Consider the following 27444-nt stretch of genomic DNA (forward strand, 5'->3'; position numbering starts at 1 on the left):
AGGGCCACGGTCTGGATGACTGATAGCGAAAACGCAGGCCGTTGCATCAGCGGGCTGGAGTACGGCGGTTTACGGCCAGGTCCCACTTTAGCACAACCACAGCTGCTATTAAGACCCTCAAATGCATCATCAGTGGTTCTGAACTTGGCATAATGACCGAACTCTGCCTTATCATCAGAGGGGAGGAGAAGAACAGTGTGGAAACCAAAGGGGCTGAAATTTCAGCTGCTGCCAGGCGGCCCGGAGCCCCATCACACTCCCAGAATAGCCGGGCTGGGTTCCCGGCAGCCTCCGGCCGCACTGCAACGGGGCTTCCGGCAAGGGAGACAGAGTCAAGGCCCCAGCAGCGCCGGGGGGATCAGCGGGGACTGGACGCTGCCCAGAAGCCAGCTTGGCTGGAGCGCCCGCCGTCCGTGGTGAGTGTGGCGTGTGTGACTCTCCCGTGGCACCCTGGCCTTCTCCCTCACCTCCGGGTCCTGGCTGAGTTCGAGAGTCAGGGTGCCCTCAAATCCCAGGCGGGTGGGGGGGGGGGATCGGCGGGGGTTTGTGGGCTGCGACTGGGTCTTTTGAATGCCATTGAATGAATTGTGTTGGTGGCTGGCGGGGGCTGGTGAAGGGCTGAGTGGCTCCGAAGGCAGGCTGCCCTGTGTGCAGAGGGGATGTGAGTGACTGTAGGGGCCAGCAGCCACCCGGAGAACAGGGTTGGAGAAGGAAGAAAGGCCTCGAGAGGGAGACACGTGGCCCTGCCATAGGCCAGGCAACTGCTCAGCACAGCATATTCATGAGGCTGGCTTCTGAAGCGAAGGGACTGTCCCGAGAAGAAAGGGTAGCTGAGAAGAGGCTGGCTGTGCACTCGATGCCAGGTGCTCTGTGGCCAGTGTCCTTCTCCTGTGCAGGCCTGTCCAGATCCTTCACCTATTTATTCCCTCCCAAAGATTTATTGAAGCCCTACTATGGGCAAGGCACCAAGGGAACAGAGATGGGTCAGATACCCATCTTTCCTTCAAAGAGCTTCTACCTGTAAGATGCGTTCATTACTAAGGCAGAAGAGGGAAGAGCCGTATGAGAGGTGACAAAGGCTCTCTGCAGCATGGCCCGGAGACGGGCAATCCAGTGGCATTCCAACAAATGGGTTTTAATCCAGGGCTTGGCCTCAGTCTTTAAATCTGTAAAATGGAGGTAATGATATCGGCTCTATTGAACTCATCAAGCTGTAAGGATCAAATATATAGAGAAGACACTTAAAAGTGTTCTACAGGAGCAAGCCATTATGAGTACTGCGATATCAGACCACCTAGCTTTTCTCTGAACTTCCTGGCCTGGATTTCTGGCCCAGAGGGAGGCAGGGATCTGAGTACATGGTTCACAACAGCTGCAAGGCCAAGGCTAAACCCTGAGCCTGACCTCTCTCTTCAAGAAGGCAGCCTCACTGAGTTGCTGGCCAGTCAATCCAATATTCTGCTGATATTTACTGCCTTTTTGAATTGTGTGTATAAAGCACTATCCTGGAGCTTTGAATGAAATCAGAAGCCATTCCCCACCAAGCCTATCGGGGGTTAGAGAGGCAAAATGTTTAGGAAGAAGATATAATGAACAACGCAGAGCAATGCCAGATTAGCAAATTCAAGTTAGATGGGGAGCTCCAGGGGAGCCATGGGGTGGGGTCACCAGCAAAACATTCTGCGAGGAGCACAGGACTTTGAACGGGGACTGGTTCAGAGAGACCCAGAGGGGGCAACCCGGACAGAGAATGGGGGGCAGCCTGAGTAAAGCCACAGGAAGGCAAGTCCGGAGCTGACCAGACTTGGGAGCTGAACTCTCGGGCCAGAGTGGCCATTTCCTATAGGGGAAAGGAAGGGGATGAGGCTGGCGTCTGGGTTGAGTGCAGATTGCAGAGGCCTTGAATGCCGAGCGAGCAAGTTTAGTCTTTCACTTCAAGGCAATGGGAACCAGGGAAGGTGTCAGCAGAGTGCCAGGATGAAGGCAGGGAATGTCCCCCAAAGGACAGGGGTTTGCAGGGTGACTGGAAGTGTTGGGGAGTGGTAGGAAGGCTGCAAGTGAGGTCACCAGTTTGGGGCCATTTAGCTGCTAGTAGGTGAAGGATATCCTGTCCCTGAAATGTTCTCAGATGTGGGGGGCGGGAGACCCTTCCTGAAGGTAACAGGGAGCTAGATGGGGCACTGCGTATACATTTCTTTTTTGGTTTCGAAGGGATTGGTGGGCCGAGGGGCCTGAATCCTTGGGCCTTCTGCTTTGACCCTGGTTCCTAGAGTTACTGCCTGTTGACAGCTACTGTCCAGACCTGGGCACTCAGAAAATCCAGATCTCTTCTCCACTGGGAGTTGGTTAGTGGCCACTGAGCCATGGCCAGAGGCAGCGGGGCGGGGGGGGGTGGGTGGCGGTTGGCAGAAGCAGATTTGTGGCCAATGTGGATGGGCCTGGCGTCAGGTGACATTCCAGCAGGCTCTGCCCAAAGCCCACTTCCGGGTACAATTCCAGAGGGATCATCCATGGGCAGCCAGTTGTGGTGAATTAGTGTTTAACTTGCCTGCTCCCAGGACCCTGGCTTCCTATTTCTTAAGGTGCTACCTTGGTACCTGGGTCCTTAAAAACAAACAAACAAACAAACAAACAAACAAAAAAACCCAGGGGGCACCTACTATTTCAAGCACCATTCCTATTAGCCTAAGAGAAAAGGAGACTTAGCCAGACAGAGTAGCCTGGGCAGTAACCAGTTAATATGGAGCCTGGGAGCAAGGAGAAGTCAAACGCACAATCTGTTTATCAGCCAGTTGTGGGGCACCCAGCCGCCTGGCACAAGATTCCAGGTACCTACCTGTCAGGGATCCAAGAGCCCCACCCCCAGCTCAATGAGAAACTGTTCTCGCTTCACTGGGGCCAGGCCACAAGACCAAGGGCACTCAACCCCCAGGGACGGGGAGGAGGAAATGACTGCTGAGAGTGATTCCGCCAGCTGAAGCTGCATCCAGGACTCATGCTACCCATGCAAGCGGGTCTCTCTAGGAAGCACAGCTGACCTCTAGCCTCCCCTGGCCACCCGGTGCCCCAAGCCAGGACATGGAATGTAGGGCATTGCTGGCCCCGGGGCGGGGGTCGGGGGGAGACGGACTTTTCCAGAAGGCACTGGGGCTTGCCTGCTTCCCAAGGCCTCTGGCTCTGGGCAGGGAAGGTGCACACTGTTTGCAAGGCCCCTGCTGTGAGGGGAAGGTCTGCAGGGAACCACCCTCCAGGGGCTGCATCTCAACTCTTGCTGCTACTGTCCTGACCTTGAAACAATGGAGCCACCACCACGTGACAGACTCTGGGCCAGACGCTGGGGACCCCAGATGAGTGAGACATGCCTCCCTCTTGTGAAAGGCACAGTCTAGTGGCGGGGCGGGGGGGGGGGGGGGGGCGGACAACGGTTAACAAGCTTGATGAAGGTACACTAGGGTCATGATACATCAACGATGCATGATGGGCTGTGCGTAAAGGGGCAAGGCCCAGGGTTCTTTCTGGGGAAGGTGAGGAAAGCTTCACAGAGGGAGCCTGGAGCTGAGCTTTGAGGCAGAGTTGATTTTGTAAAAATTTTGGTCACAGGAAGGACAGGATGTTGGAGGAAGAAGGAAAAGCAGAGGTGAAGGCCCAGAGCATAAGGTTATTCTGATAACCGTAAAACAGAATTGAAAGGTCAGAGATGCAGGTTCTAGAAGAGTTTGGGCCCTTTTAGCTGACAGGACTAAGGTTCAGAGGGGGTGCATCAGGAAAGGAGAAGCTGACCTCTGGACACCTGTGAGAGGCAGGCTGTGTGAGGAACATCCTAGATTGGGCTTCATCTGGATGTTACAGAGAGATGTGGGGGAGGGGTTATCATGCCCATGGAGAGGAAAGTGCAGGCAGGGTGCCAGAGAGATATGGTGACTTGCCCAGGTCACACAGCTGGCAGGTGGCAAAGCTGCTTCTGACTCCCGGGCCTTGTCAGTCCCTCAGACAATTGCAGCCATGGATAAAAGTTGTTCTGATGGCCCAGCACGAACTCAAGCACTGTATTAGGGGAGGCGGGGAGCTAGACACTCCCCCACAATCCATCAATCCCGGATCTCTTTGAACAGCGGGCGGGCAGTATCCACCAGGGATGGCTTCCCAAAGTGTTATTTTTTGGTGAAAACCGGGAGTTCATAAAGGCTTAGATGCCTGTGGGTCATTAAACTGGGTGAAGGGCATATGGGGGGGGGGGGTGCAGGGGACCCTGTACCTGGAGTCTTGGAAAGCAAAACTTCCCTTCTAGCCAATGCTGGCTGGTCCTGTCCGGAAGCACCCACCCCCGACCACGTGACTCACGGGGTGGGCAGTGACGGCGGTGGGGGCGGTAATCAAGATCTTGACCTCCCATCTAGCCACCCCACATCCAGCTAGGCCCTGCTCAAGGGACTCAAGCTGGGGGCCCCAGGGATCCTAGAGGCTGAAAGGGCCAGGTCATCTGCCCCAAGGGCCTTGCCTTGTTTTGAAGGCAGATCCTGTTCCAGAGTGAGATGGGGTGAAAAGGGACCCAGCAAACCGCTTTCAGAAAACTGCGCTACATTTCCACGGCTATCCACTGCTCAAGGCTGGCAGGCCTCTTCCCAAACTCCCATCGGGTGGCCAGGCACCCCATACCCCAACCTTACCCCTGCCTGGGCAGGGAATGAGGTGGGGGTAGACTTGCCTCTTGGGAGAGGCCTCTGTCCCGGAAGGAGTTCCAGAAGCTTGAAAGCAAACTGAGATGTTGGGTTGGATCCACAGCTCACCGGCTTCCAGCCCATTTCCCCAACCCCGCCCCCCGACTCGCGCTCAGAATTGGCTTTTCACATATGCTAATGAGCAACCCTCCCAGCAAACTGATTTGGGCATTAGCTGTCCTGTTAATGAAAGCTACTGGTCAGAGGCCAGAAGAACTTGCTGGGTCACTCTGGGCTCGCCCTCAGACACTGGAGGGTCGGGGAGACGTGGGGCAGGGGTGGAGTCACGGGAGGGAGACACGGAGTAGGGTACAACTTTGCAGCCGAACGCGGTCTTCCTCTTAATATTTAAAAGGAACGGAAACAATTCAGTGATCACCACACTCCCCAGACCTGCAAGCGAGGGCAAGGCACAGGGACGGAGGCAGGTTCTAGAAAACCAGGGCCCCACCGCCAGCCCCGGCCGCTAAGCAAACATTCCCTCCTGGAGTCGGAAAAGCCGGTGCGCGAGGGGAGGGGCAGGCCTGAGGTTTATCGCTCGGGCAGCTCCCGGTGATTCATGGAGTTTGACTCCTGCTGGTCGTAGATTGAGGCACCCAAACAGCCCCGGAGGTACCCCCTCACCTTTCCCCGCGCCCTCCCACCCCCCCCCAACCTGGCCACCGCCGGACACCCGCTGCCTCCCCTCCCCCCGCTACCCCTCCTCCCGGGCGCTCCAGGCTGTGCAAACACACCCCGCCGCCCGCCCCGCCACCGGCTGGCTCCGACCGCGCGCTGCTGGCGATCCCCCAGGCAACTCGGCGTCACGAGAACAGCACCCCGGAGACCCGGCGCCCTGCCCTCCCTCCGCGTCCCCTGGGCCCTAGCCAGGCCCAACCACCTCTCCCTTCCCGGTGCGCCGCGGCCCCTCCGGGCCTTCCGTGCCGGCTAACTAGGCCCCTCTGGGCGCCCGCGGAGCCCGCAGCCCCAGGGGAAGGCGGCCGGAAAATCTCCTCTTGTTTACTGGGCCAGAGACGTCCCAGACTGGCTTCGCTTCCCCATTTCTGTAGTTCCCTTTCTGCTGATTCCTGGGGCCGGAGGGGAAAGGGTGGCAACCCGCCGATCCACCCCGAGGCAGGGAGTGGGGGGTGGGGCGCGGAGAGGGGCGGAGGGTATTTGAACTCGTGGAAAAGTCCCGAGGGGTGGACTCGGAGTCAGGGCCGATGCGTCCCGGAGCGCAGGGACCGCGGGGGCCGGGTTAAACACTGTACCTCGGGGAACACGACCGTGAAGGCTAATTAGGACAAGTCGGAACAGGGAACGGGGACGCGGGGAGGGGAGCGCGCGCTCAGAGTTGGACTGAGTCTGGGGCGATCGCAGGAAATCCAGGCGCAGGGGAGTCGGGCCCAGGGCGACGTTTGCTCACTGTCCCGGGTGGACCTGGGCCCGGCCCACGCAGCAGGGACGCTCGCGGTTGGCCCTCCCACGCACCTTTGGTGACCCCGGGGCCGGGGAAGGGCCGCGCGTGGAGGAGGCGGACAGTGGGTGTGTGGTGTGTCCACGTGTTCAAGCTCGGGGAGGGGAGGGGGCGCAGAAGGCGTGACAAAGACGGACTTTGTGTCTGAGTGTGCGCCTCGCTCCAGCCGTGAGCAGCGCGCTGTGCCCGGCGCGTGTGCCTCTCGGGCGAGCCAGGACGAAGGTGACGGAGGCTAGGTGAGACGCACCGAGGTGGCCCCCGCGCCTGGCCGTGTGTGCGCGCTGGGACATGCGGGGCGGGAGAGCCCGCCTGCGAGGTGTGCTGGGCTGCCCCCCAAACCGCTTTCCGGAGGGAGAGGCGAGCCCGGAAAGTGAGCGCGCGTGAGTGCGCGCGCCCGCGGGCGGGGGCGTGGCAGTAAACAGCAACAACACTCACTCCAGCTCCGCCAGAAACTCGGTGCTCCCTCCTCGGCCGGAAAGTGCGCCTCGCCGGAGCCTGGAGGTGAGTCGGCTGGGGGAGGGCCGGACGGGCTTTGTTGCTGTGCAAACGGATTGCACATACCTGGAGCGCTGCGGCCGCCCGATAAGCGCTTGAATGGAGGTGATGTCACGGTGATGCCGGCGCCAGCCCACCCTCGCCCGGAGAAAGGAGCCGAGTGCGGGGAGAGGCCAGCACTAGAAGGAGAGACCGAGCGCGGCCAGCTCAGCCCAGGTCCCGGGGAGAGGCAGGCCCTGCGCCCCGAGCCCCGAGCCCCCCGCCCGGGCCCCGCCACCCCAGGCCAGGACTGCGCCTGGCTCCGCGCCCCACGCCGAGTCCCTCTCCCCCCGCCCGCGCCCGGCTTGGCGCCGGAGGTGGCAGAGTCGGGCGGGCGGTGCGTCCCAGGTAAGGACTCCTGCCTTCCCGCTCCGCCCTCCCCTCCGCCGCCTGGGTCGGGCTGGCTGGCGGTGGGTGCGGGCAGAAGCCCGAGGGCGGAGGACCGGGGGCGGAGGACAGCGCCAACTCCGCTGGGTCGCAGAAACTTTCCAAACCGGAGCCGGCTGGGGGACGGGGGTGGGGGGAAGCCCGGCGCTGTCCCGAACCCCACAATCGGTGCCCCCTCCACTCCGGCCGCCTCTCTGCGTGAGTCCACCGTCAGCAGTGACTTATGGGCCGGCGCCCTCTCCGGTGCCCGTGGATGCGGAGGGCAGGCTTCTGTGGCCGGAGGGAATCGGTGAGAGAGGCTGGGTCCCTGCTCATTCTGTTCCGAAGGCCGGGGGAGCGCCGGTGTAGACCCCAGGAAGCGGGGAGGGAAATTCTCCGAATCTTCCTGTAGGAAGTTTGCAATCAGACCATCAAAGAGCCTCTACTTCTGGCAGCTTGGCTTCTAGATCCCTGCTCCACTCCCCACCCCCATGGCTTTTCCAGGGCCTTTTGCAGCCGCAGGGGTTGGGTAGCGCCCCTCCATCCACCCGCCAGCAGTTATACACCCCCGAGAAGCCAGTCATCTCAAAGGTCGCGATCTTGATCCTAAAGCACAGGGACCAGAATGTGTCACAATAGGGTTTTGTGCTTCTGGAGGTCCCCACCTTGTGTCTTTCTATGTTTGGGGTGGGGGGGGGGGAATGTTGGGAAGTAGGGCACATTCCAGAGTGGCATTCCAGAGCAGACCCTTGGATTGAACACTTCCACGTTTCAGAATACTCAGGAAATTTTGGCCCAAAGGCCCACTTGATGTGGAGTCAAGGATGAGATTCCCAGAAGCCCCTCCCTCCCCAACCTGGAGACCTCTGGACCTGAGTAAGATGATATGGCCTAAGTACCTAAGTACCGGACTCCAGAAAGGGGGGGAGGGGAGTGGGGAGAAGGGAAGGAGGTAGGAGCACTGCAGGTAGGTCCTAGCGTTTCTCCTGCTGGTCTTCTCAGTGTTGGCAGACGGGGAGGGGGAGTTAGGAGGATGTTCTGTAGTATCCCTGGGTGAGCTTAGGTGCCTTTGAGGGGGCTATCAAAGGTCATGGCATCCTTAAATGTAACCACTGGCTGTGTGTCTTTATCTTACTCTGTATCCTTGAGCCTAAGAGATTCAGACCGGGGCAGTGAGAAGCCCATGGTGCCCTCTTCAGGATGGTCTCCCAGGCCCTAGGGGTTCTCAGATTCTGATGTGAATGGTAGGGGGTGAGGAAGGGGCTGTTCCAGAAAGGTGAGAGGGCCTGACCACCTCTGATCAAGCCAGTCAGGGCCAGCTGGGCCTCTGAACCCACCGGTGCCTTGGAGGCCTCTCTGCTTCCCCCTGGAGAGGGAAAGAGGGAGGAAGGGGATTCTGGAACTGGATTGGGCTGACTCAGACCAGAGCTGGGGGCTGAGTAGCTCAGCTGGGGAAAGGCCGATTTCAGAGGTGATTAAAAATATTTGTATGACTGATTCCAGGGAGGTGAAGCAAAAGGGCCCCTTTGTCCAGAAAATAATCTGAGACTGGGCTATGCCGCAGCGGTGGTGTAGGAGAAATTCATGGGGCAGAAAGAAGTCCCCCTCCCCCTCCCGTCCTTGGTCCCACTGAGAATCTTGAAGCAAGGAGATGTGACTCCAGAATGAAGAAGGCAGGGGAGAAATGGGCACCGAGTCTGTTCAGCGAATGTTTTTTAAATGCCTCCTGTGTTCAAGGCACAGCGCCAGGTGTTGCAAGGATGCTAAGATAAACAGGTCTTGTCCAGTGCCCTCCCAAACCTTCCAGCCTCGGAGGGGAGACATACACACAGAATTTTAACCATCAAGGCTCAGAAGACAGCCGGGAAGTGCAGGGCTTAGGGACCCGGCGGAGGGAGAGTATCTAGGCAGAGCTGGGTCCATTTCTAAAAAGTCCTTCCCCCTTCTCCACCATCTAAAAGATGGCATGGGTTGACTGGCTGAATCTGCACTCCTGGAGGTCAAAGGACCAGTGCTGAACTCTTTTGAGCTTCCTGCTCTAAATCTGCTGGCTTCCAGGGATCGCTGCCCTAGGCCTGAGTTGCTGTATTCCTATGTCTACCCTCACCCTTGAATTTCCAGGGGAATCAGAGAAATGGATTGAATCAGGGTGGGAATGGTTTGTTTCATCTGGGGCTGGTAAGTTTCAGGGCACCTGGGCAGTTTGGTCCCACAAGTTCCTGTTTCCTTCTTTGGAAGTTCCCACACTGGCAGTGCTGAGCAGCTAGGAGGCTGCTGGAATGCCATCAGGGTAAAGGCATGTACTCCAAAGCAAGATGGACCCAGAAGAATAAGTGACAGAGGGGTTGCAGAGCTAAATGGGACCGGGCTTGGGGTTTTTTTTGTAATGATATGGCTGTTATCAGATATGAACTTGTAGCGAATTGGTATCCTTTCCCCTCACCTCCACCCAGTCCTTAGATGTTATTTTGGAAACGATCTCCCAGACCTGTCCATTATGGCCTTGTTACCTTTGGCCAGGGGTGAAGGTGCCCTCAACAAATCGATTGCCTGTGCTTTTTGCCAGGTTGAAATTGTAAAGCACAGCCCTGGTTATGCCGCCTTGGTGCAAAAAACCAACCTTCCGTGGCTCCTCATTGCCTTCAGAAAAATGCCCCAAACTCCTTCCCTGTAGCATTTCTAGTCTGTCGCTAGCCACCTGCAGTCTCCCTTTACAAACTCAGTTCATACTTGAAATTGATTAAATACTGAATAAAACACTGTTGAAAGATCTTCTCCATTCTGTCTTTTCTGACCCCTCAGCGCAAGGCTTCCTCCTCTGTGTCTTGTGGCACCTTTTTCTCCCCAGAGGCAAATTCTGTTGTGGGGCACTTATTTTCTCATACCTTATCTCTCCTACTGGATTTTAAAAACCATCAAGTCAGGGACTGTATTTGTTCATCTTTGTAGTTTCCAGAGCTTGGGCTTTGTTCTCCTTCCCTCCCCTGGCCCCTCCCCCCTCAGATGCACAGTAAATATTTTCTGATTTAGAATAATCACCTGTTCTAAATGGGGACCCAGCGCAAGGTGGTGGAGGGGGGAGAAGTGCTTGAAGATGTGCAAATACCTGGGGGCCAAATTGGAGTGGCTTTTCTCAGGGCTCACTTCCACATCTCCAACTTGACCACAAGTTCTGGCTGCTTTGCTGTGAGCCCCAAACGCCCAAGATGGGGTTAAATGCTTAGGAACCCATAGCATGTAATCGGCAAATTATATCCCCTGGAGTGGTTCAATGTTCCTCCTTACCCATGAATCCTCTGCTCTTTCTTTCCGGCACTTGTAAATATGGTTTATGCGTTATTGATTTACGATTACACAAAGTCTCCTACAAAAGCTTATTTAAATGTCGATGCAGGGGAAGGCACGGTGCTTTTGCACTACAAGTTAAGAGAAACTGAGCTCTGTGACCATGCAGTTTTTTAGGAACGCAGTAAAGATGTTAGTTTATGAAGAGTTAACGATAGGTCGTATCTGGGGGAAGGAAATAGCAAGCTTAACTGAAAAATGAAGTAGCTCAGAAGGTCGAGATATCGACGGTATTTTCAAGGGGCTTGTAGGATATGTATTAAAGGACTTTGAAAATTGATGCACTTTTCTTATGTCAATTTCACTTTATCCTTGAGTTTCTATTTTCCCTGATCCAGTAACAATACTCTTCCACTTCTCAATTATGGAGAGACGACGTTTCTACTGACTGGGATACAGGACTTTTGTTCACCTGTTAGAAATTGGGTAACGGGGTGGGGGGGGGCACCTGGGTGCTCAGTTGGTTAAGCATCTGACTGTTGGTTTTGGCTCGGGTCATGGTCTCATGGTTTGTGGGATCGAACCCCACGTCGGACTCTGCTGACAGTGCACAGCCGGCTTGGATATTCTCTCTCCCGCTCTCTCTGACCCTTCACTGCTTGCTCGCTCACCCGCTCGCTCTCTCTCAAAATAAATAAATAAATAAATAAATAAATAAATAAATAAAAGAGAGATCAGGTTAACCAGGGATGGTGAAAACATACGGGGGTAGGTATCACCACCCCCAAAGGAGGAAGAAAGGAAGTGGGAAGAGGAGGATCATGCCATTCCCCCACGAGCCACTAGCAGTCATTATCAGCCCAGGAAAGCTTGGTTGCTGTCTTTCTGGAGGGTTCTATAGGACCCCAGAAGTGAGAGAGGAAGAGGCAGGGTTACAACTAGTTACTTGAACATAACGGGTGATATGATGTGCAGTACCTACGTTTCATAGTATTTTTGAACTTGGCTTTTTTTTTTTTTTAAGTTTATTTATTTTGAGAGAGAGGGAGAGAGAGAATCCCAAGCAGGCTCAGCGGTGTCAGTGTGGAGTCTGATGCGGGGCTCGATCCCACGGACCGTGAGATCATGACCCGAGCTGAAATCAAGAGTCAGAGGCTTAACTGACCGAGCCACCCAGGCCCTTGAACTTGGCTCTTTAGAACATTTAGATTCTCTGTTCTCCAGGTAAATGTAAAGTCTCTCTTTGGACAGCTCACTGATTGGATGTTTCATTTCTCAAGAACCTGACACGTTCTTGACCTCCACTTCACACAGGGAACATCCAGCTGTTCTTGAGAGCGGGGGTTTCATTTTCTTTGCTGCTTAGCACTTGGTAGAGCCGCTGTTGGGACTGGTGCGATGCGGAGTACGTAGAGTGATCAGTTACCTTCCTGGTATGGATGAAAGATCTCTTTTTTGCCTTCTAGCCACTGCGCCTTAAAGTCTTCCATGACAGATGAGTTCTTGCATTGCCCTTGTCTGGTTCTTGCTTTTAAAATGTTAATGCCTCATAGGAGGATTTTTGCATGAAGTCATTAAGTCCCTAGCTGAGAAATTCGTTTATTTTATCCTTGACTCCAGCAATTGAGCTAGACAAAGAAGTTTGGATTCGGAAGAGGAGAGCTGGCCTGAAAAGTGGGCAGATGAAGGGCAGAAAAGGGAGGTGACAGGGAGGAATCCAAGGGAACTGTCTTCTTCATCTTTTCTGGCCGCAGGCTGCACCCTGTCACGGGTGCTCGTTAAGTACGCGTTGCGTGAATGAGTACGTGGCAGATTGGCCATGGACGTGGGCGTCACAGGGGCAGAGTTGAGGGGCACGGCATCGGGCCTGTTGAACTCTGGGAGTCTCAGGGCAGAGACAAAGTGCTAAATGGGTGGTATGCTTGGTTTTGACTTGCTCACAAACCCTCACACCAGCTACCAGAGCTCAGGGAATATTCGGATGCTGGATAGGCTAAGGGAACAGGGAACCTGAAAATTCAGTGACACTTTTCTCCTTTTCCATGACGAGGGACAGAGATGACAAATGGGCTTCATCTCACTTGCCTCTCTGGTCAGTCGATAGGCCTCCCGGGAGTTCTGTGTCAAGAAGGATTCTTGAAGCTCAGGGGACAGTCTCGTCATCAGCTTGCACTGGCTGCCCTGGTTCAGGAGAGGGGAAAGCAAGAGACCCGTGCGTCCGAATCTGGCCGGCCTTGGAGGACTGATTTTACCTTTTCTTGCTCTATCTCTAGGGACCCAGCTGGAGCCTGGCCTGGGAGCCAGGATGGCCATCCCTAAAGCCTTGCTGACATGCCTGGGGCTGCCCCTCTTCCTATGCTCAGGGGCCCAGGCCCAGAATCATGTGCCACCCGGCTGCAGCCCGGACCTCAACCCCCTCTACTACAACCTGTGTGACCGCTCTGGGGCTTGGGGCATTGTCTTGGAGGCAGTGGCTGGGGCGGGCGTTGTTACCACTTTTGTCCTCACCATCATCCTTGTGGCCAGCCTCCCCTTTGTGCAGGACACCAAGAAGCGGAGCCTCCTGGGGACCCAGGTATTCTTTCTGCTGGGGACCCTGGGCCTCTTCTGCCTCGTCTTTGCCTGCGTGGTGAAGCCGGACTTCTCCACCTGTGCCTCTCGCCGGTTCCTCTTTGGAGTTCTGTTCGCCGTCTGCTTCTCCTGCCTGGTGGCTCACGTCTTTGCCCTCAACTTCCTGGCCCGGAAGAACCATGGGCCCCGGGGCTGGGTGATCTTCACCGTGGCCGTGCTGCTGACCCTCGTGGAGGTCATCATCAATACCGAGTGGCTGATTATCACGCTGGTCCGGGGCGGTGGCGAGGGCGGCCCTCCGGGCAACGGCAGCGCTGCCTGGACCACGGCCTCCCCGTGTGCCATCGCCAACATGGACTTTGTCATGGCGCTCATCTACGTCATGCTGTTGCTGCTGTGCGCCTTCACGGGGGCCTGGCCAGCCCTGTGTGGCCGCTTCAAGCGCTGGCGCAAGCACGGGGTTTTCGTGCTGCTCACCACGGCCACCTCGATCGCCATCTGGGTGGTGTGGATTGTCATGTACACTTACGGCAACAAGCAGCACAACAGTCCCACCTGGGACGATCCCACGCTGGCCATTGCTCTTGCCGCCAATGCCTGGGCCTTTGTCCTCTTCTACATCATCCCTGAAGTCTCCCAGGTGACCAAGGCCAGCCCAGAGCAAAGCTACCAGGGGGACATGTACCCGACCCGGGGCGTAGGCTACGAGACCATCCTGAAGGAGCAGAAAGGCCAGAGCATGTTTGTGGAGAACAAGGCCTTTTCCATGGACGAGCCGGCCTCAGGTAAGTGGAGGAATCCCCTCCCTACCTGCCCGTCTTTCCTTCTGCACTGCTTGTGGCAGGACACGGGGCTGTTTTCCTGGGCAGAATGGAAGTTTCTTGGGTTTATCTGTAATTTCCTGCCTGAAACTCCCTGAATTCCAGATTTGAAAAGTTTTTTTTTTTCCTGTACTTTTTTTCATGAATGTATTTTCACTCTAAAATTTCAAACACCACGGATAAAACTCCCCTCCACCACCCAGCTGTCTTCCCAGTTCTACTCCATTCTTTCCTGTTCCGTCTTTAGAACGATAACCACTGATCGTGTACCTCCGCAGGCCTCAGTTTCCCCACTTGGAAAATGGGGCTGATAATGGTTCCTGTTAAATAGGATTCTTGCGAGGAGTAAATTCATGCATGTGCTCGGCACTAGGAAAGTACTCTAGAAGTATTAGCTATTAGCTGTGTGTATTGCCATTATTTTACTATTGTTAGTACCCTCCCAGGACTTGTTTTTCTCTTAGGTATACATTCATAGTCTTGGTTTCTGTTAAAAGTCTTCCCAGCTAAGATTTTCTTCTTTTTTTTTTTTAATCTTTATTTTTGAGAGAGGGAGAGAGAGACAGAGTGTGAGCAGGGGAGGGGCAGAGACAGAGGGAGACACAGAATCTGAAGCAACCTCCAGGCTCTGAGCTGTCAACACAGAGCCTGATGCGGGTCTCGAACTCACGGACCATGAGATCATGACCTGAGCTGAAGTTGGATGCTCAGCTGACTGAGCCACCCAGATGCCCCTCTTCTTTTTTTTTTTTTAATGTTTATTTATTTTGAGAGAGAGAGAGAGAGAGATCCAGCAGGGGAGGGGCCGAGAGAGAACGAGAGAGAAACCCAAGCAGACTCCAAGCTGACATCATCGAGCCAGACGCGGGGCTGGAACTCACAAATCGTGAGATCATGACCTGCGCCGAAATCAGGAGTCGGACGCTTAACTGCTTGAGCCACCCAGGCACCCCAAGATTCTGTTCATTTTATTAAAAACTCTGTGCCACATACCAGTCTAAGCAGCACCCACTATCCAGCTGGCTTGTCCCCAAGCTCCTGTCACGGCTCTTTGTTAATGGGATGGGGCTGTCCTGTTGGAGCCCAGCACTAGGGGTGCCGGCCAGCCATACAGCCTTGGAGGGGTCGGGCTGAGGGGGTTCTGGAATTGGAAGAGGCAGGGGTGGGTGAGGTTTCTGCAGCCTGTGCCAAGCCCCCTCTGGGAGTAGCTGGAGAAGCAGGCAGTGGGGGTGGGGTGGGGGATGATTCTCTGGGACCCTTGGCCAGTTGAGTTCCCAGTTTCCCAAGGGAAGAGTATTTCTCTGGCATTTGTTAGTCTAGCCGTTACTGAGCACCTACTGCGTGCCACGAGCCGCGCCTTTCCTGATGTGTCCTGTGGCGTGCGGTCTCGCGTGATTTCTTAGCCAGCTGGCTACAGCCCCTTCACCCGACATGACCAGGAACTGGAGGTACAGAGCCCTGACCCCCAAGCCCAGACTGGGCTGATTAAGATGTTTGGGGGCTTAAGGCTTTAATGCCTGACTGTCAGTCACCAGCTCTGGGGTCTCTGCTAGAGGTGCGAGCCAGAGGCAGGAAAAGCTCTAGAATTAGAACTCCCTGCCTCTTTACAAACTGAGATGCCCATAATCTCAATCTGGGGGAAAGGAGTGATCCTTGTCCTGCCTGGCACTTGACCTTTGATCTGCCCACTGGGGTGGCCCTGGGCAGAGGTGCACATACCAGAGCAGGACCGATTGAGCGCTTTGCGGGGGAGGGGGATGGGGCAGGGGGGAATTGGTGAGGCTGGGGGGGGGGGGGCGGGGCTTGTGTGCACACTTGGGCAGGACCTTCCCTGCCCACCTCTGCTGCCTGGCCCAGAAGCCCCAGCAGTACTCAGCCTTTGTCCTCTCAAGGCGAACACTTCTGGGGCTGTGAGGGTTTTTCTTTTTCTTTCTTTTTTTTTTTTCTAAATGGAAAAATCAATGGAGCCGACCCAGCACTTAGGAAGCCAGCCCTGTATAGTTGTGGTCCCTCAGAGCCGCGGGCCATCAGTCTGCAGGAGACAGACAGCCGCCCGCCTCTCCTTGAGGCACAGCCTGCTCTCGGGCCCCAGGGGTTGGTCAGCAGCTTTCCTCCGACACCCTGGGAACCCCAGCAGGGGAGAACAGATCGGGATGCCAGCTGGGCCAAGGCCTGGGGAGGTATTCCTGGAACTGAAAATCATTCTGGAAACTTGCCAGCGTGCCACAGGACGGGAGGTACACTCAGTCCTCCTGGTGGGGCTCTGGGCCGTGGGGTCCTGGAGGGTCAGCATCCAGTTCTGCTTTGTGACGACGTGAGGAGTCTCAGGCTGTGGGGTCTCTGCTGTGCCTACCCTAGTGTCTAGCAGCTGGCCTGCAGTGATAGAGGCCAGCGCTGGAGCCTGGCCATCTTGGAAGGCGGCCGAACGAAGGCCCATGTGCCCCTCTTGGCCTCTGGCCCCGCAGGGCGGATGGGGATGTGGAGGTTGCTGACAGGAGCAGTTTTCTTTGCTGAAGTGGGGGGAGGGGGTGGTCCTCACACGGCAGGGAGGCCTGAGGGGAAGGCAGGCAACATCCTGCCTTCCTTGATTCCCGACAGAGGCATGCTGGGCTCTTGAGGGGCCCCCACACCTGCAGCCTTACCTCCAAGCTGGCCAACCCCGGCCAGGCTTCCTCCCTGGGTTCGATGTCCTCCCTGGGCAGGTGAGACCCCCCCCCCCCTTCCCTCTGTGTGCTCCCCTTGGGGAGCCCTGCCTGAGAGTCCAGCCTCCAAACGGCTCCTGTGTTTCTTCGCAGCTAAGAGACCGGTGTCCCCATACAGCGGGTACAATGGGCAGCTGCTGACCAGTGTGTACCAGCCCACCGAGATGGCCCTGATGCACAAAGGCCCGGTGAGTGGGGTCCCAGGGTCTCTGTGACCCTGCTGGGGTCACGGAGCCCAGCCTGAGCGGGCAGGTGCAGAGGCCGTGTGGCCAGCGCAGGGTGGGGTGGGGTATGGATGGAGAAGGCTGGCTTCTCCCTCTGATGCATCAGGCTCAGGGAACCAAGCGGGGCTCCTGATGCCCTTTTTCCGGAGTTGTATACACCGCCCTCAGCTTCACCGCAGTGGGACCTGCCCTGTGTCATGGAGCGTCGCACGGTGACTGGGGTCCCTTGCTGTGGAGAATGCAGAATAGGCCCTCTTTGAGCTGGTGGAGGTGCCAGCTTTACCCTAAGCAGCTTAGGGAAGGACAGAGGAAGGTCTCAGCCAGGTAGGTAGGTAGGTGTCATTCTTTGGTGCCCCCAAAGGCACAGAGGACCCCAAAGCAGATCCAGGTTAGTATTAACTCCTCGACCACAGCTGTCCCAAGAGGGCCCAGGCTCCCTTCCCCCCACAGGCAGGAGGAGGCAGCTCTCAACCTCACCCCCCCCGCCCCCCAACAGTGGGTTCTGGAAACCAGATGCTCCATTAGCCAGCGGGGGGTGGGAACAGGAAGACAGGGGTTTAGATTTTCACTCACTCCATATATGTTCCTTCTCCCGGGCTGGCAGTCACTGTGGGGAGAGGTCAGTGACCCGCCTTGGCAGGATGCTGGGAACCGGAAACGAGGGAGGTCAGCGGGGTGGTGTTCTCATCCCGCCCCCCTTCCCTGCCGTGAGCCCCTGGGGTGGGGGGCAGGGTGCAGTGAACATCTGAAACTTACAGTCCCAGACCCTTCCTTCTCCCGAAGCTGAACCTGTGAACCTGCAGCCGGGCACTGGGAGGGGAGGGAGTCTCTGAAGGACATCGAGTTTGCTGGTTACAGCCTCCGAGGCTGTGGAACCCCTCCCTCTCCCCCACCCCTGGATCCTTCCTTCAGCGGATGCCCCAACCTTGCCACCCTTCACTCACCTGTGCACCTGAGTCCTGCTTCCCTGAGTTGCGGGTAGGATCTGGACGGACAGGGATATTTTCTCTGATGTGGTGATTCTCAAAACGTGGTCTCCAGATTCCTCAACCCCCCCGCCTCCCGCCCCCAGCATTACCATCACCGGGGAACTTGCTATAAATGCAAACTGGATGGGGCTGGTGGTTAGCATCTCTTCAGTGGTATCATCTTGATAACTTGGAATCTGCCACATGGGGAGTACCCGCCCACAGAAATCAGTGGAACGTTCCCTCCCTCCTCACCCCAGGTAAACATTTACCAGGCCACCACTGGGTTGGATCCTGACTAGGTGTCGGCTGTGGCTTAACAAACTGCCCAGGTGATTCTGTTGCACACCCAGGTTGGAGAACCACCCATCTAGATGTCCCTGGAGCTAGATGTCCCCCCAGGGGAGCTGGGGGTTGCAAACCAGTGGGAGGAGCACCCGGGGCCCGAACCTGGGTGCAAACGAGTGGAAGGACCAGCCGGTTCTGATGAGACAGAAGGCGGCTTGGGACCCTGAAGCGGCAGGGGTTTCGTGGTGGGTCTTTCTGTAACGATAAGGCAGGTGGGGCAAGGAGTTCACCTTCCCTCCAGGGTGAGAGCTGGGCCGGGTGCCTCTGGGCCCTTCTCACCCCACAGTTGTCTCCCCCCCACAGGAATAGGGTCATCACAGCTCTAGCCAGGTTCCGGGCAGAGAATTTGTTTTGTGTGTGTGTGTGTGTGTGTGTGTGTGGTTTTTTGTTTTTGTTTTGCTTTTTTGTTCTTCAGTTTATTTTGAGAGAGAAAGAGAGAGAGATGCGGGAGGTGCAGAGAGAGGGAGAGAATCCCAAGCAGGCTCTGTGCCAACAGTGCAGAGCCCGATGTGGGGCTCGAACTCACGAATCCGGAGATCCTGAAGATCCTGATCTGAGCTGAAACCCAGAGTCAGACACTTTCACCGACTGAGCCTCCCAGGCGCCCCGAGAATTTGGGTTTTAAGTCTCCACATCTGACTAGCCGGCCCAGGCTTCAAGATGAGAAACGTGGGCTAACCGAAGGCCGTCCTCGGCCAGGCAGACAGCAGCTGTGACTGCCGGGCGGTGTAGTGCCATTTGGAGGCCTCTGGGAAGAGTCTGGGGAGACGGGCGCCTGGGAGCGTTACCAGGCAGGCAGTTGCACTCAGTATGTGGTTCACCCTCCACTGGGCCCCAGGATTTCCCTAAGGCACTGGGAGCAGGAGGGAGGGGGCTTGAGCAAAGGGTCCTTCGGAGAATAATAGTGAAGCCTCAGGACCGTCTGAGGTGACAGGCGCCTCCTCTGTGTCTAGAGGCCTGGAGCTCTGCAGGGTGAGGCTTGAGGTCAGAGGCCAGCCCCTCCGCTTCCAGAAGTGGGGACACTGCTGGGGGAGGCGGTGGGGGGGAGCAGGGAGGGGGCAGCTGGCAGGCACGGCCCCGCAGGAAGCAGAGTGTTTGTGCGTCCGCCCTGGCGGAACCTGGCTGTGAGACCTCCTGTCCTTCCTTCCAGTCTGAAGGAGCTTACGACGTCATCCTCCCACGAGCCACCGCCAACAGCCAGGTGATGGGCAGTGCCAATTCCACCCTGAGGGCCGAAGACATGTATGCGGCCCAGAGCCACCAGGGAGCCACATCGCCGAAAGACGGCAAGAACTCCCAGGTCTTTAGAAACCCCTACGTGTGGGACTGAGTCGGCGGCCAGGAGAAGGCAGGCAGATTTGGGGAGGGCCCTGCGGGGACCTGGCCCGGGAGAAGAGCCCACTGCTCTCCTACTTCCCTGACCCCTCAGTGGCTCCGGGCGACTGTGCCCCAGAGCCAGGAAAGCCCTCCCTGTCTGCCAGTGTTTGGGCGGGTGCAGGGGGGGGTGTCCCAGGGCCCCCCACTCCCCCCCGACTCCTCGGTGTTTGTGGAGTTGAGAAGCTCACCTTAGCTTCATGCTCCAGCCAGATAGTGTTCTTCTTGGGGGTGGTGGCCAGTCAGTGCCAACACTTTCTGGAATCTTCCAAGAGATTCCTGCAACCTCGAGAGATTTCTCAGGAGCGTCTGTCCTGGGTCTTGCTCCTCTGTGAGGAGCAAGGGTGCCTAATAAACACGTTTTTGCTTTATTAGCCCTTCCTCTGGGAATGTCGTTTCTGACCTGGGCTCTTGGTCACCGAATGGGCCTCCTCCTTTTACGGGCTGTGGGTGGTTCCTCTTTCTCCCTCCAAATCCAGTTCGTGTGAAAGCTGCTGCCGATGTTTCCTTCCATGCAAGCAAGTAGCTGACGCCTGTACCCAGGGAAGGAGTCTGCAGCTGAGCCTGGGTAACCCTGCAATTAGAACGAATTTGGGGCCCAGCTCCTGTGTGGGGTCTAGTCCAGCTCTGGGTTTATCTGAAATCAGGCAGTTTTCCTCCAGGACCCCCTCCACCTGCCATACGTGAGGCCAGAGCAGGGAAGGCAGGGGCCCGCCATCAGGCAGCTCTGTGGGTAAGGTGTGGGTCAGGGAAGCTAGGCCGACTTCAGACCCTCTTCGGGGCAATGGCCGTCAAGGTCCTTTAGGGGACGAGGCGGAGAATCGTCGCCCCATGCCATTAGAGCACACTGTGCACTGGGACTTGTTTACAAAGTGGGTTTCCAAAGGTGGAAAGGGTCGGCCGGTTCTGGTTGGTTTCATCCCTGGGCAGTTATTAACATGTTCACTTGCTCAGTCCTTTACTGTAAACACAGCCTTTCCACATCAGCTCATTTTATTTTTTATTTAAAAAAAAAAAATGTTTTTTAGCGTCTATTCATTTTTGAGAGAGAGAGAGAGACAGAGCGCGAGCTGGGGAGGGGCAGAGAGAGAGGGAGACACAGAATCCCAAGCAGGCTCCAGGCTCTGAGCTGTCAGCACAGAGCCCGACGGGGGGCTTGAACCCACAAACCGCGAGATCTTGACCTGAGCCGAAGTCAGATGCTTAACCGACTGAGCCACCCAGGCGCCCCCACATCAGGTCATTTTAAACCTCGTAGCTGTCCAGAAAGATGGACAGGACAGTATTCTGTCCTCTTTGTGGAGTCAGCATCCCAGAATCGTGCCATTGTAGGGTTGGACAGGGCCTTAGAGGCAACTTAGGGGTTTCGAGGTCTTGGGCCCTCTCACAGGTAAACAGACTGAGCCAGAGAGGCCACACAGCCTCTAGAAGTGGCCACCCCAAGACCGGCCAGGTTGTCTTTGAGACCCATCTTCCTAGGCCTACCCTGGGATGGCCAGTAGGCCCCAGTGGCCGGGGCCTGGATGAGCGCAGAGCTTTGACCCTTGGACACCGGCTCAGGGCTTTGCAAAGGGGCTGCCAAACCCGCCCCTCCCAAGCTTGGAAATGTTTCTCCCCAGCTGGTCAGAAGCTATTTTCTGACACCGGTTGCAGGGAAAAAACAAATGTCTCTATTGGAAGGGAGAGAAAGGTTGCCGGAAGAAAAACAAACTTCTCCCAGAGTTTCCCTTCTATGTCAGATTGCACCAGCCCCCCCGGGGCCTCAGACACTTTTTTTAGTAAAAGTCAGTGCTTGGGCCCCGAGCGGTAGGGGGGTCCCCTTTGACTCTTGTTCTTTCTGGTTGCTTTAGGCTCAGTCCCCGCAAAATAAAACAAGATGGTAGAAGCCCTCCTCCCTGAACCACACGCCGTCCTGATGTCCTCAGGCCTCTGTCCAGGCTGGGCAGGGCCCAGCACCTCTCCCGCCCTTGTCATTGGAGCTGGGAGGGACCGGAGGCCACCACCCTGAAGCAGTGGACTGAGTGGGTACCTGTGAAGCCCCGAGGTGTGTGGCTGGGGCCCCAGGGCCAGCCCAGCCTTTCCTGGTCCCCAAGTGACTGAGGCCACAAGGATCTGCAGAACTGCTAGGCCTGCCTCCGTCCCCCGTCAACGCCCTTCCCCCCCAGTCACAGCCCGTGTGTCCCCATGCTGTGGTTCTCCAGATGGCCATCCTCAGATGCCCTGTCTTCACGCCCTGGGCCTTCCGGCTGTTTTGGTGTCCAACATCAGCTTGCCCCGCCTGCGCCTGGGTGAATCTCCTCCGTGAGTGTTGGGAGCAGAGCCCTGGCAGAACTTGGCTCCCGTCTTTCTCATCAGGGCCTCCTGCCGCCACCTGGACCGTGGAAGGCCCCTGAGCTGGGACAGAGCTCAGCCCGAGGCCTACGCAGACACCGCTCCTCTTCGCGGCTTGTGGGTGCTGGGTCTCAGCCGCTTTGGTGCTTCCCTCACGTGCCCCTTTACGCCACAGCCCCATGCCTTCCCCGCCTGCAACCGACCGGGGTGCATCGAGGCACAAGGTGGGGTCTGGGGCCGCATTCTCAGGGGCCGGTTGAGAGTCCCAGGCCACGTGGGTTGGGGTCTCCGCTGCTCACAGAACTGGGACTTGGCTGAGGTACACATCTCTGCTGGCAGTGTTCTCTCCCATGACATGCTCCAGAGGGTCCTGATGGCCACGGAGGGAATGGAGGGGGGGCATCTTTTAGGACCTGATGACGGTGGCACCGAGGACGGAGATGTGTGTACAGCTGGAGACTCGTGGGGACGAGGTCTTCTGACTTGGTCCTGCCCTCAGGTACCAGACAGAGCGGGCTGGTCTGAGGGGGCCTCCCCTGGCGCATGGCTGGAGCTCAGTGCTCAGCGCAAGAGTTGCCTCTGGGGGCCCAGGGTGAGGCAAAGAACCAGAGTAGGACCTGACCTTGCCCTGTAGTCCGCCCACAGCTGTCCAGCGCTACCCTCCTGCCCCTAAGCAGGCTGTGCCTTTGTTAACTGGAATATTTTTCCGGAGCTAAATTGGGCTAACAGGTCCTGCAGAGAGAGTAGCCATAGACTGTGTGTGACAGCACGCCCCCCCCCCCCCCCCATTACCGATCCCTGTACTGGGTTACTTACCTCCATGAATGGTGCATTACGTCCCTCTGATGGAGGGGAAGGGGGAGCTCTGTGCACCTCAGGCTTCTCTTGATCTAGGTTAGCGGCCCCAAGATCCCTCACAGTGAATAAAGGCACTGTCTTTGCTTTTCAACGTGATAGTCTCCTGTGAGTCCTGGCCCCGCCAGGCAGTCCCGAAGAGCAGCCTGCGGTGAATGTGGGTTTGTTCATAGCCTGAGTCCTCCAGGGATCCATGCGTAGGCTTGGGAAGATGGGCTCCTGAAAGATACAGGCTACCCTGGCTTAGTTAGGGACACCCAGTGGCTCTGCTCCCTCCAGTCCTTGGCCAACTGGAGACAATAGGTGTGTTTTTAGGAGAAAGGTGCCTTCCCCCAAGTGGTCCAGCTACATCACAAACGAGCCTGGAATGGAAAAAAACTAGAAGAGTCTAGAACCTGTTGCCGGTGACATCAGACCTTGGTAAATTTCACACCGACCAGCCACTCAGCTGGAAGCAGAGTAGGTTGGACCCTCACTGCTCAGAATCAGATGACTTCATCCTCTGTGAGGAATTATAACCACAGAAACCCGGTGTGTTCGTTGAGAATTTTTCTGGGATTTCATAATACATATTTGTAACCTAGTCTCTTTGCCTTCTAGACCAATCGAGGCTGTTTGATTCCAACGAACTTTCTCTTGGTTAGGGATTTATTCTAAGGGAGGAAACTGAGCCTCCCAAAACAGCCAAAATGCGTGGCCCCGCCCGCACCCCCACAAGGTCTGGGAATGTAGGGATGGGGCGACAGAGGAGGACAGCCCCTCTCATAGTCCTGGGGCAGCCTGGTATGCTGGAGGCCATCACTGAAATACGAGAGCTCCTGGGAAGGCAGACAGGGCCAGGGGATGATCAGTACCTCCCCTGAGAACCTGCCAAGGGCCGTGCCAGGCACACTGCAGTTTTGGTTCCCTGTAATGGTTTACACCTCACCTAAGAGCAAGAAACAAACAGGCGAAGTGACTTGCCTGGGGTCATGTCCTCCAACCCGTTCTCACCAAACCTAGCCCTTTTCTCTAGCTCCATGGGGTCTGCAGAGATCAGACTCAAGTTCAAGTGACCAGATTTTGTTTCCGGTCTGCCGTGTGCCTCCTGGGCCCTCCCGGAAGCTGCAGCCCCCGCTTCACAGCAGCCACATGAATTATTTAGTACCTGCGCCTGGCAGGGTAATGTTCTGACCTCACCCTCGCCCTTGGGTTGAGGGCGCGGCTCTGACCTTCCTCTCACTGAAAAAGGGATACTAACGGGTGGAGGCTGGGGTGCTGGACCCCTCTGTGGGGTGCGGGTGAATGAAAGAGGTCCGGGGAAGGAAATGAGGACCAGAAACCAACTGCCCTGTCAGCCGGAAGCAGTTCCGCAAAGAGAGCGTGACCCAGGTATCAGACAGCTGTGGGTTTGGATCCCATTGCTTGCTTAACTAGCTGTGTGACCTTGGGCAGCTCCGTTTGCTCACGTGTAAAACGGAAGTACTAATACCCCGAGTTGGTTTTTAGTGTTCTAGCTCCTCAACTTCATTCTGTGAAAGTCACAGCCAAGGCAGAGCTTCCAGGAGCTAACCGTCTAGTGTTTTCTGCCTAGACACAATGGTTTCTAGGCCAGATTTCGCTGAATGCTGTCCTCCAGAGGGTCCCCCAAAGGTCCCAGGGAGGTTGGGGTAGCGGGTTGCTTGGATTGGAGGGGGATGCTAAGGAGAGGGACAGACCTCCCCTGGCAGTGGTTGACAATCTAGGTTTTCAGAGGGTCACCTGGGTCACCGGAAGTCAAGAAACCACGCTGAAGAGGGGGGATTGAACTGCTTTCAGTCCACAGCAAATGTTTACCGAGCTCCAACTCTGGGGACTCACAGCCTAACTCCTCCTTTGCCAAGTCAGACGCGAGGGCTGAAGTGGATGTGGTGGCAGCGGGGTCCCTCCTGGATCCGTACCGGTCGGTCGGCCTTAGGCAGGTGGATCACGCTTCCACCAGCGGCCGCTCCCCGCCCCCCAACACGGCTCCACGCTCCTCAGGTGGGACCTGGTTCTTACTGGCTCCTCTGACTCTGCCTCACTTTCCTCATCTGTAAAATGGACCCCGAGCCTCCAGCTCTGCTTAAGCCGTGGAGGTGAGGCCCCCGGCAGTTTGAGAGGTGACCCCAAAGCACACGCTGTGCTGAGGGGGCGCCCTCGCGTCCTCAAGGTCTGGCGCAGAACTGGGTGCACGCAGGACTGTCCCTGGAACAGAGATGCGGGGGCCCGAATCCCAGTGGCTTTCCGCTCGGTCCCCAGGCCCCTTCAAGCCACGGCCGGGGGCGCCCGATTCCGACCCGGCCGCCCAGAGTGAGCACGAAGGCTTCAGCATCCGGCGGGGCCGGGGGCCTGCGAAGGTTTTAGGGAGCCGTTAGCCGAGCGCTCCCGCCGCGGCCCTGCCCTCCGGGGCTCCAGGCGGAAGGCGCCGGCTCCCGAACGCAGTCGGCCGCCGCCGCCACCGCACCCAACCCACCTGGCGTGCTGGGACGTGGGGGTGGGGACCGACTCGGGGCTCTGACGTCACTCTCGCGGGGGCCGCCCCCAGCCAACCCCAGGCCGCCTCCCGCGCCCCGCCCCGACCTCCCTGCAACCCGATCCCCCTCCGCCGGGACGAGCCGGCCCCGACCGGCTGGCTCCGCTTCCACCGCCAGCTGGGAGTGGGCGGTAGCGTGGCCCCTCCCCAGCCCGGGGGCCTGGCCCAGACCCTCTGCTTCCGCTCAGCCTCCCCTCCCGTGATTGCAGTCGTTTGTGACTTTTTTCCTGTGCCCTCCCGGTCTGTTCGGCCCCAGACGCAGGCCAATACCTGTCGCGGTCATCCCGGTGTCTCTGGGCCCTGAACGAAGCCGGGGCCCAGGCAAGTAGGTCTTTGTCCCCACGAGGCGGAATCCCTTCCGGGAGGAGCGCTGGGCTCATTACCTTTGCATTGCGGGGTGCGATGGGGCCCCGCGCACGGGGAGCACCATCGCGGCCTCGGGGCTGCCTCCAGAACAGAGTTTCTGAGCCTCAAACCACTGACATTGGGCCCGGATCGTTCTTTGTGGTGGGTGCTGCCATGCGCATTGTAGGATGCTAGCATCCCTGGCCTCTACCTGCCAGATACTCAGTATCATCACCATCCCCCTAGTTGTGACAACCAAAAATATCCCCAGACATCGCCCAGTGTCACCTGGGGGCACACTGGCTTGGGTTGAGAAACACTCCCCTGGGGTATTACAGTGGCCGTGGAACCTGCTGCCCACAGAGCAGGGGGTCCTGAGCCGGGACTTCTGCCAGCGGGGTCTCTGGGACAGCATTCCTGGATCCCCTTCTCCACGAGGGTTTACAGATGCCTGTGGCCAACCTAGGGACTGTGACCGCTGGCCTGACAGCATTTGGGCAGCATGGTGACCAGCCTGCTCCTCTCGCTGTGCAAACACCTTCTGGCCCCTGCCCTGATGTGAGTGCTGGCGGAGACCAGGGACAGAGAAACTCGGTGAACTCGGTGTTCCTCTGTAGCAGCCGGTAGTTGGGCACCAGAAAGAGACAGGGTGTGTCTGTGTCAGTCAGGCAGCCTCAGGGGTTGGTGGAGAGGAGGTGGGGGAGGGGACGCAGTGGGCTGAGGCCACCAACCGAGCCCAGGGGCTGTCAGGTCTGAGGGTTAAGGGAGCATCCTGGTCAGCTGGGGTTCAGATGTGGACTCTTGGGGGCCGACCAGATGTGGCAGGGCTCAGTCTCTCTTTCCACAGGGGAGGCAAAAACCAGGCTCTCTCTCTCTCTCTCTCTCTCTCTCTCTCTCTCTCTCTCTCTCACACACACACACACACACACACACACACACACACGCACATACACGAGCATGCATGTGCACACACATGGAGGTTGGGGGGCCAGGTAGGGGAGCAGGGTTTTAAAGGACAGAAATAAATCAGTCCCAGCTGGAGAAGATTCGTTCTGTTCCTTAACCAGGGCTGTTTGGGGGTGGTCATCAAGATGGCCTCAACATCAAGATGTTGGCATCAGATTCCAGCAGCATCTGCCCCCCATCCCCCACGCAAAGTAGAGTTTCCAAAAGAATCCAATCCCATACTTAGAGGGGAAGGTTTTAACAGTGGCCCCTCCTCATAGATATTCATATCTACCTGTATTTGCACAAGGAGTCAGGGGCGCCTGGGTGGCTCAGTCGGTTAAGAGTCCGACTCTTGGTTTCAGCTGACAGCGCGGAGCCTGCTTGGGATTCTGTCTCTCTGCCCCTCTCTCTGTCCCTCCCTTGCTCATGCTGTCTCTCAAAATAAATAAATAAACTTTAAAAACAAAACAGAGAGTCACAAGTCCCCATACCAGTGTAAAGTGGAGGGGGTGGGTCACCGGGGCCAGGCTCGTGAAGGTCAGGAGAACTTTTGACTGTTTTCTTGCTCCCTCCTTCTATCCCTCCCTCCTTCCCCTTCCTCTTTCCTTCTCCATGAGAATAAATTGTGTATTTTTAAAAAAATTGATCTGAGAAAAGAAAAGGAACCCCAAGGTGAGCTCACCTTGTAGCATTCCCCACTCCCCGGACGTGACCCCACCCACTGGTATTGTCAGTGCTCACCCTTCACAACCGCCAGACCTCAGCCGTCCTTGGCCGCACCTCTCACGCCCTGCCCTCCGAGAAAAATAGGCAGCTTTCACCCTGCCTCTGTTTTTTTTTTTTTCCTTTTTTTTTTTTTCCAGAGCATTCTCCCCTTGGGAGGACTTTTGAGGAGGTTGTAGATGGAGGGCCCGGTAAGGCAGAGTGTGTTCATGGCATGTAGGTGCATGGGACCCCCGCCTCCACGCCCACTCCCCACCCCAACCTTGCTCAGTAGCTGCAGTTCTGAGGACACTGAGTTAGATTTGCAGAGAATACAGACGTGGGAATGACTTCTGACTCATT

General features: G+C 56.9%; 1 protein-coding gene and 1 long non-coding RNA gene across 5 annotated transcripts; one reads left to right on the forward strand and one right to left on the reverse strand.

The window, feature by feature from the left end:
- Positions 1-338: 338 nt before the first annotated feature.
- Positions 339-22515, forward strand: GPRC5C (G protein-coupled receptor class C group 5 member C). Of its 4 annotated transcripts, none has more exons than XM_042915951.1 (5): positions 339-416; positions 12633-13715; positions 16547-16641; positions 19144-19293; positions 21218-22515. In XM_042915951.1, exons 2-5 carry the CDS (start codon positions 12665-12667, stop codon positions 21248-21250), a joined length of 1329 nt encoding a protein of 442 aa, XP_042771885.1. In that variant the 5' UTR covers positions 339-416; positions 12633-12664; the 3' UTR covers positions 21251-22515. The 4 variants fall into 4 exon arrangements, with proteins under 4 accessions (XP_042771885.1, XP_042771884.1, XP_042771883.1 ...); XM_042915950.1 differs by lacking the exon at positions 339-416 and adding an exon at positions 5059-5330; XM_042915949.1 differs by lacking the exon at positions 339-416 and adding an exon at positions 6270-6675.
- Positions 19157-22598, reverse strand: LOC122206606. Its single transcript, XR_006196523.1, has 3 exons — positions 22515-22598; positions 19559-19941; positions 19157-19218 (listed from the first exon to the last, which is right to left on the reverse strand). It is a non-coding gene; the product is annotated as an uncharacterized LOC122206606 (long non-coding RNA).
- Positions 22599-27444: the final 4846 nt, after the last annotated feature.

This window comes from Panthera leo, chromosome E1 (assembly GCF_018350215.1).
Source record: "Panthera leo isolate Ple1 chromosome E1, P.leo_Ple1_pat1.1, whole genome shotgun sequence".
Lineage (NCBI taxonomy): Eukaryota > Metazoa > Chordata > Mammalia > Carnivora > Felidae > Panthera > Panthera leo.

Coding starts and splice junctions, on each gene's coding strand:
- GPRC5C (XM_042915951.1), top strand. CDS start 12,665: ATGGCCATCCCTAAAGCCTTGCTGACATGCCTGGGGCTGCCCCTCTTC. Junction 13,716..16,546: donor CATGGACGAGCCGGCCTCAG/GTAAGTGGAGGA, acceptor GTTTCTTCGCAG/CTAAGAGACCGGTGTCCCCA. Junction 19,294..21,217: donor AAGACGGCAAGAACTCCCAG/GTCTTTAGAAAC, acceptor TGGTTGCTTTAG/GCTCAGTCCCCGCAAAATAA.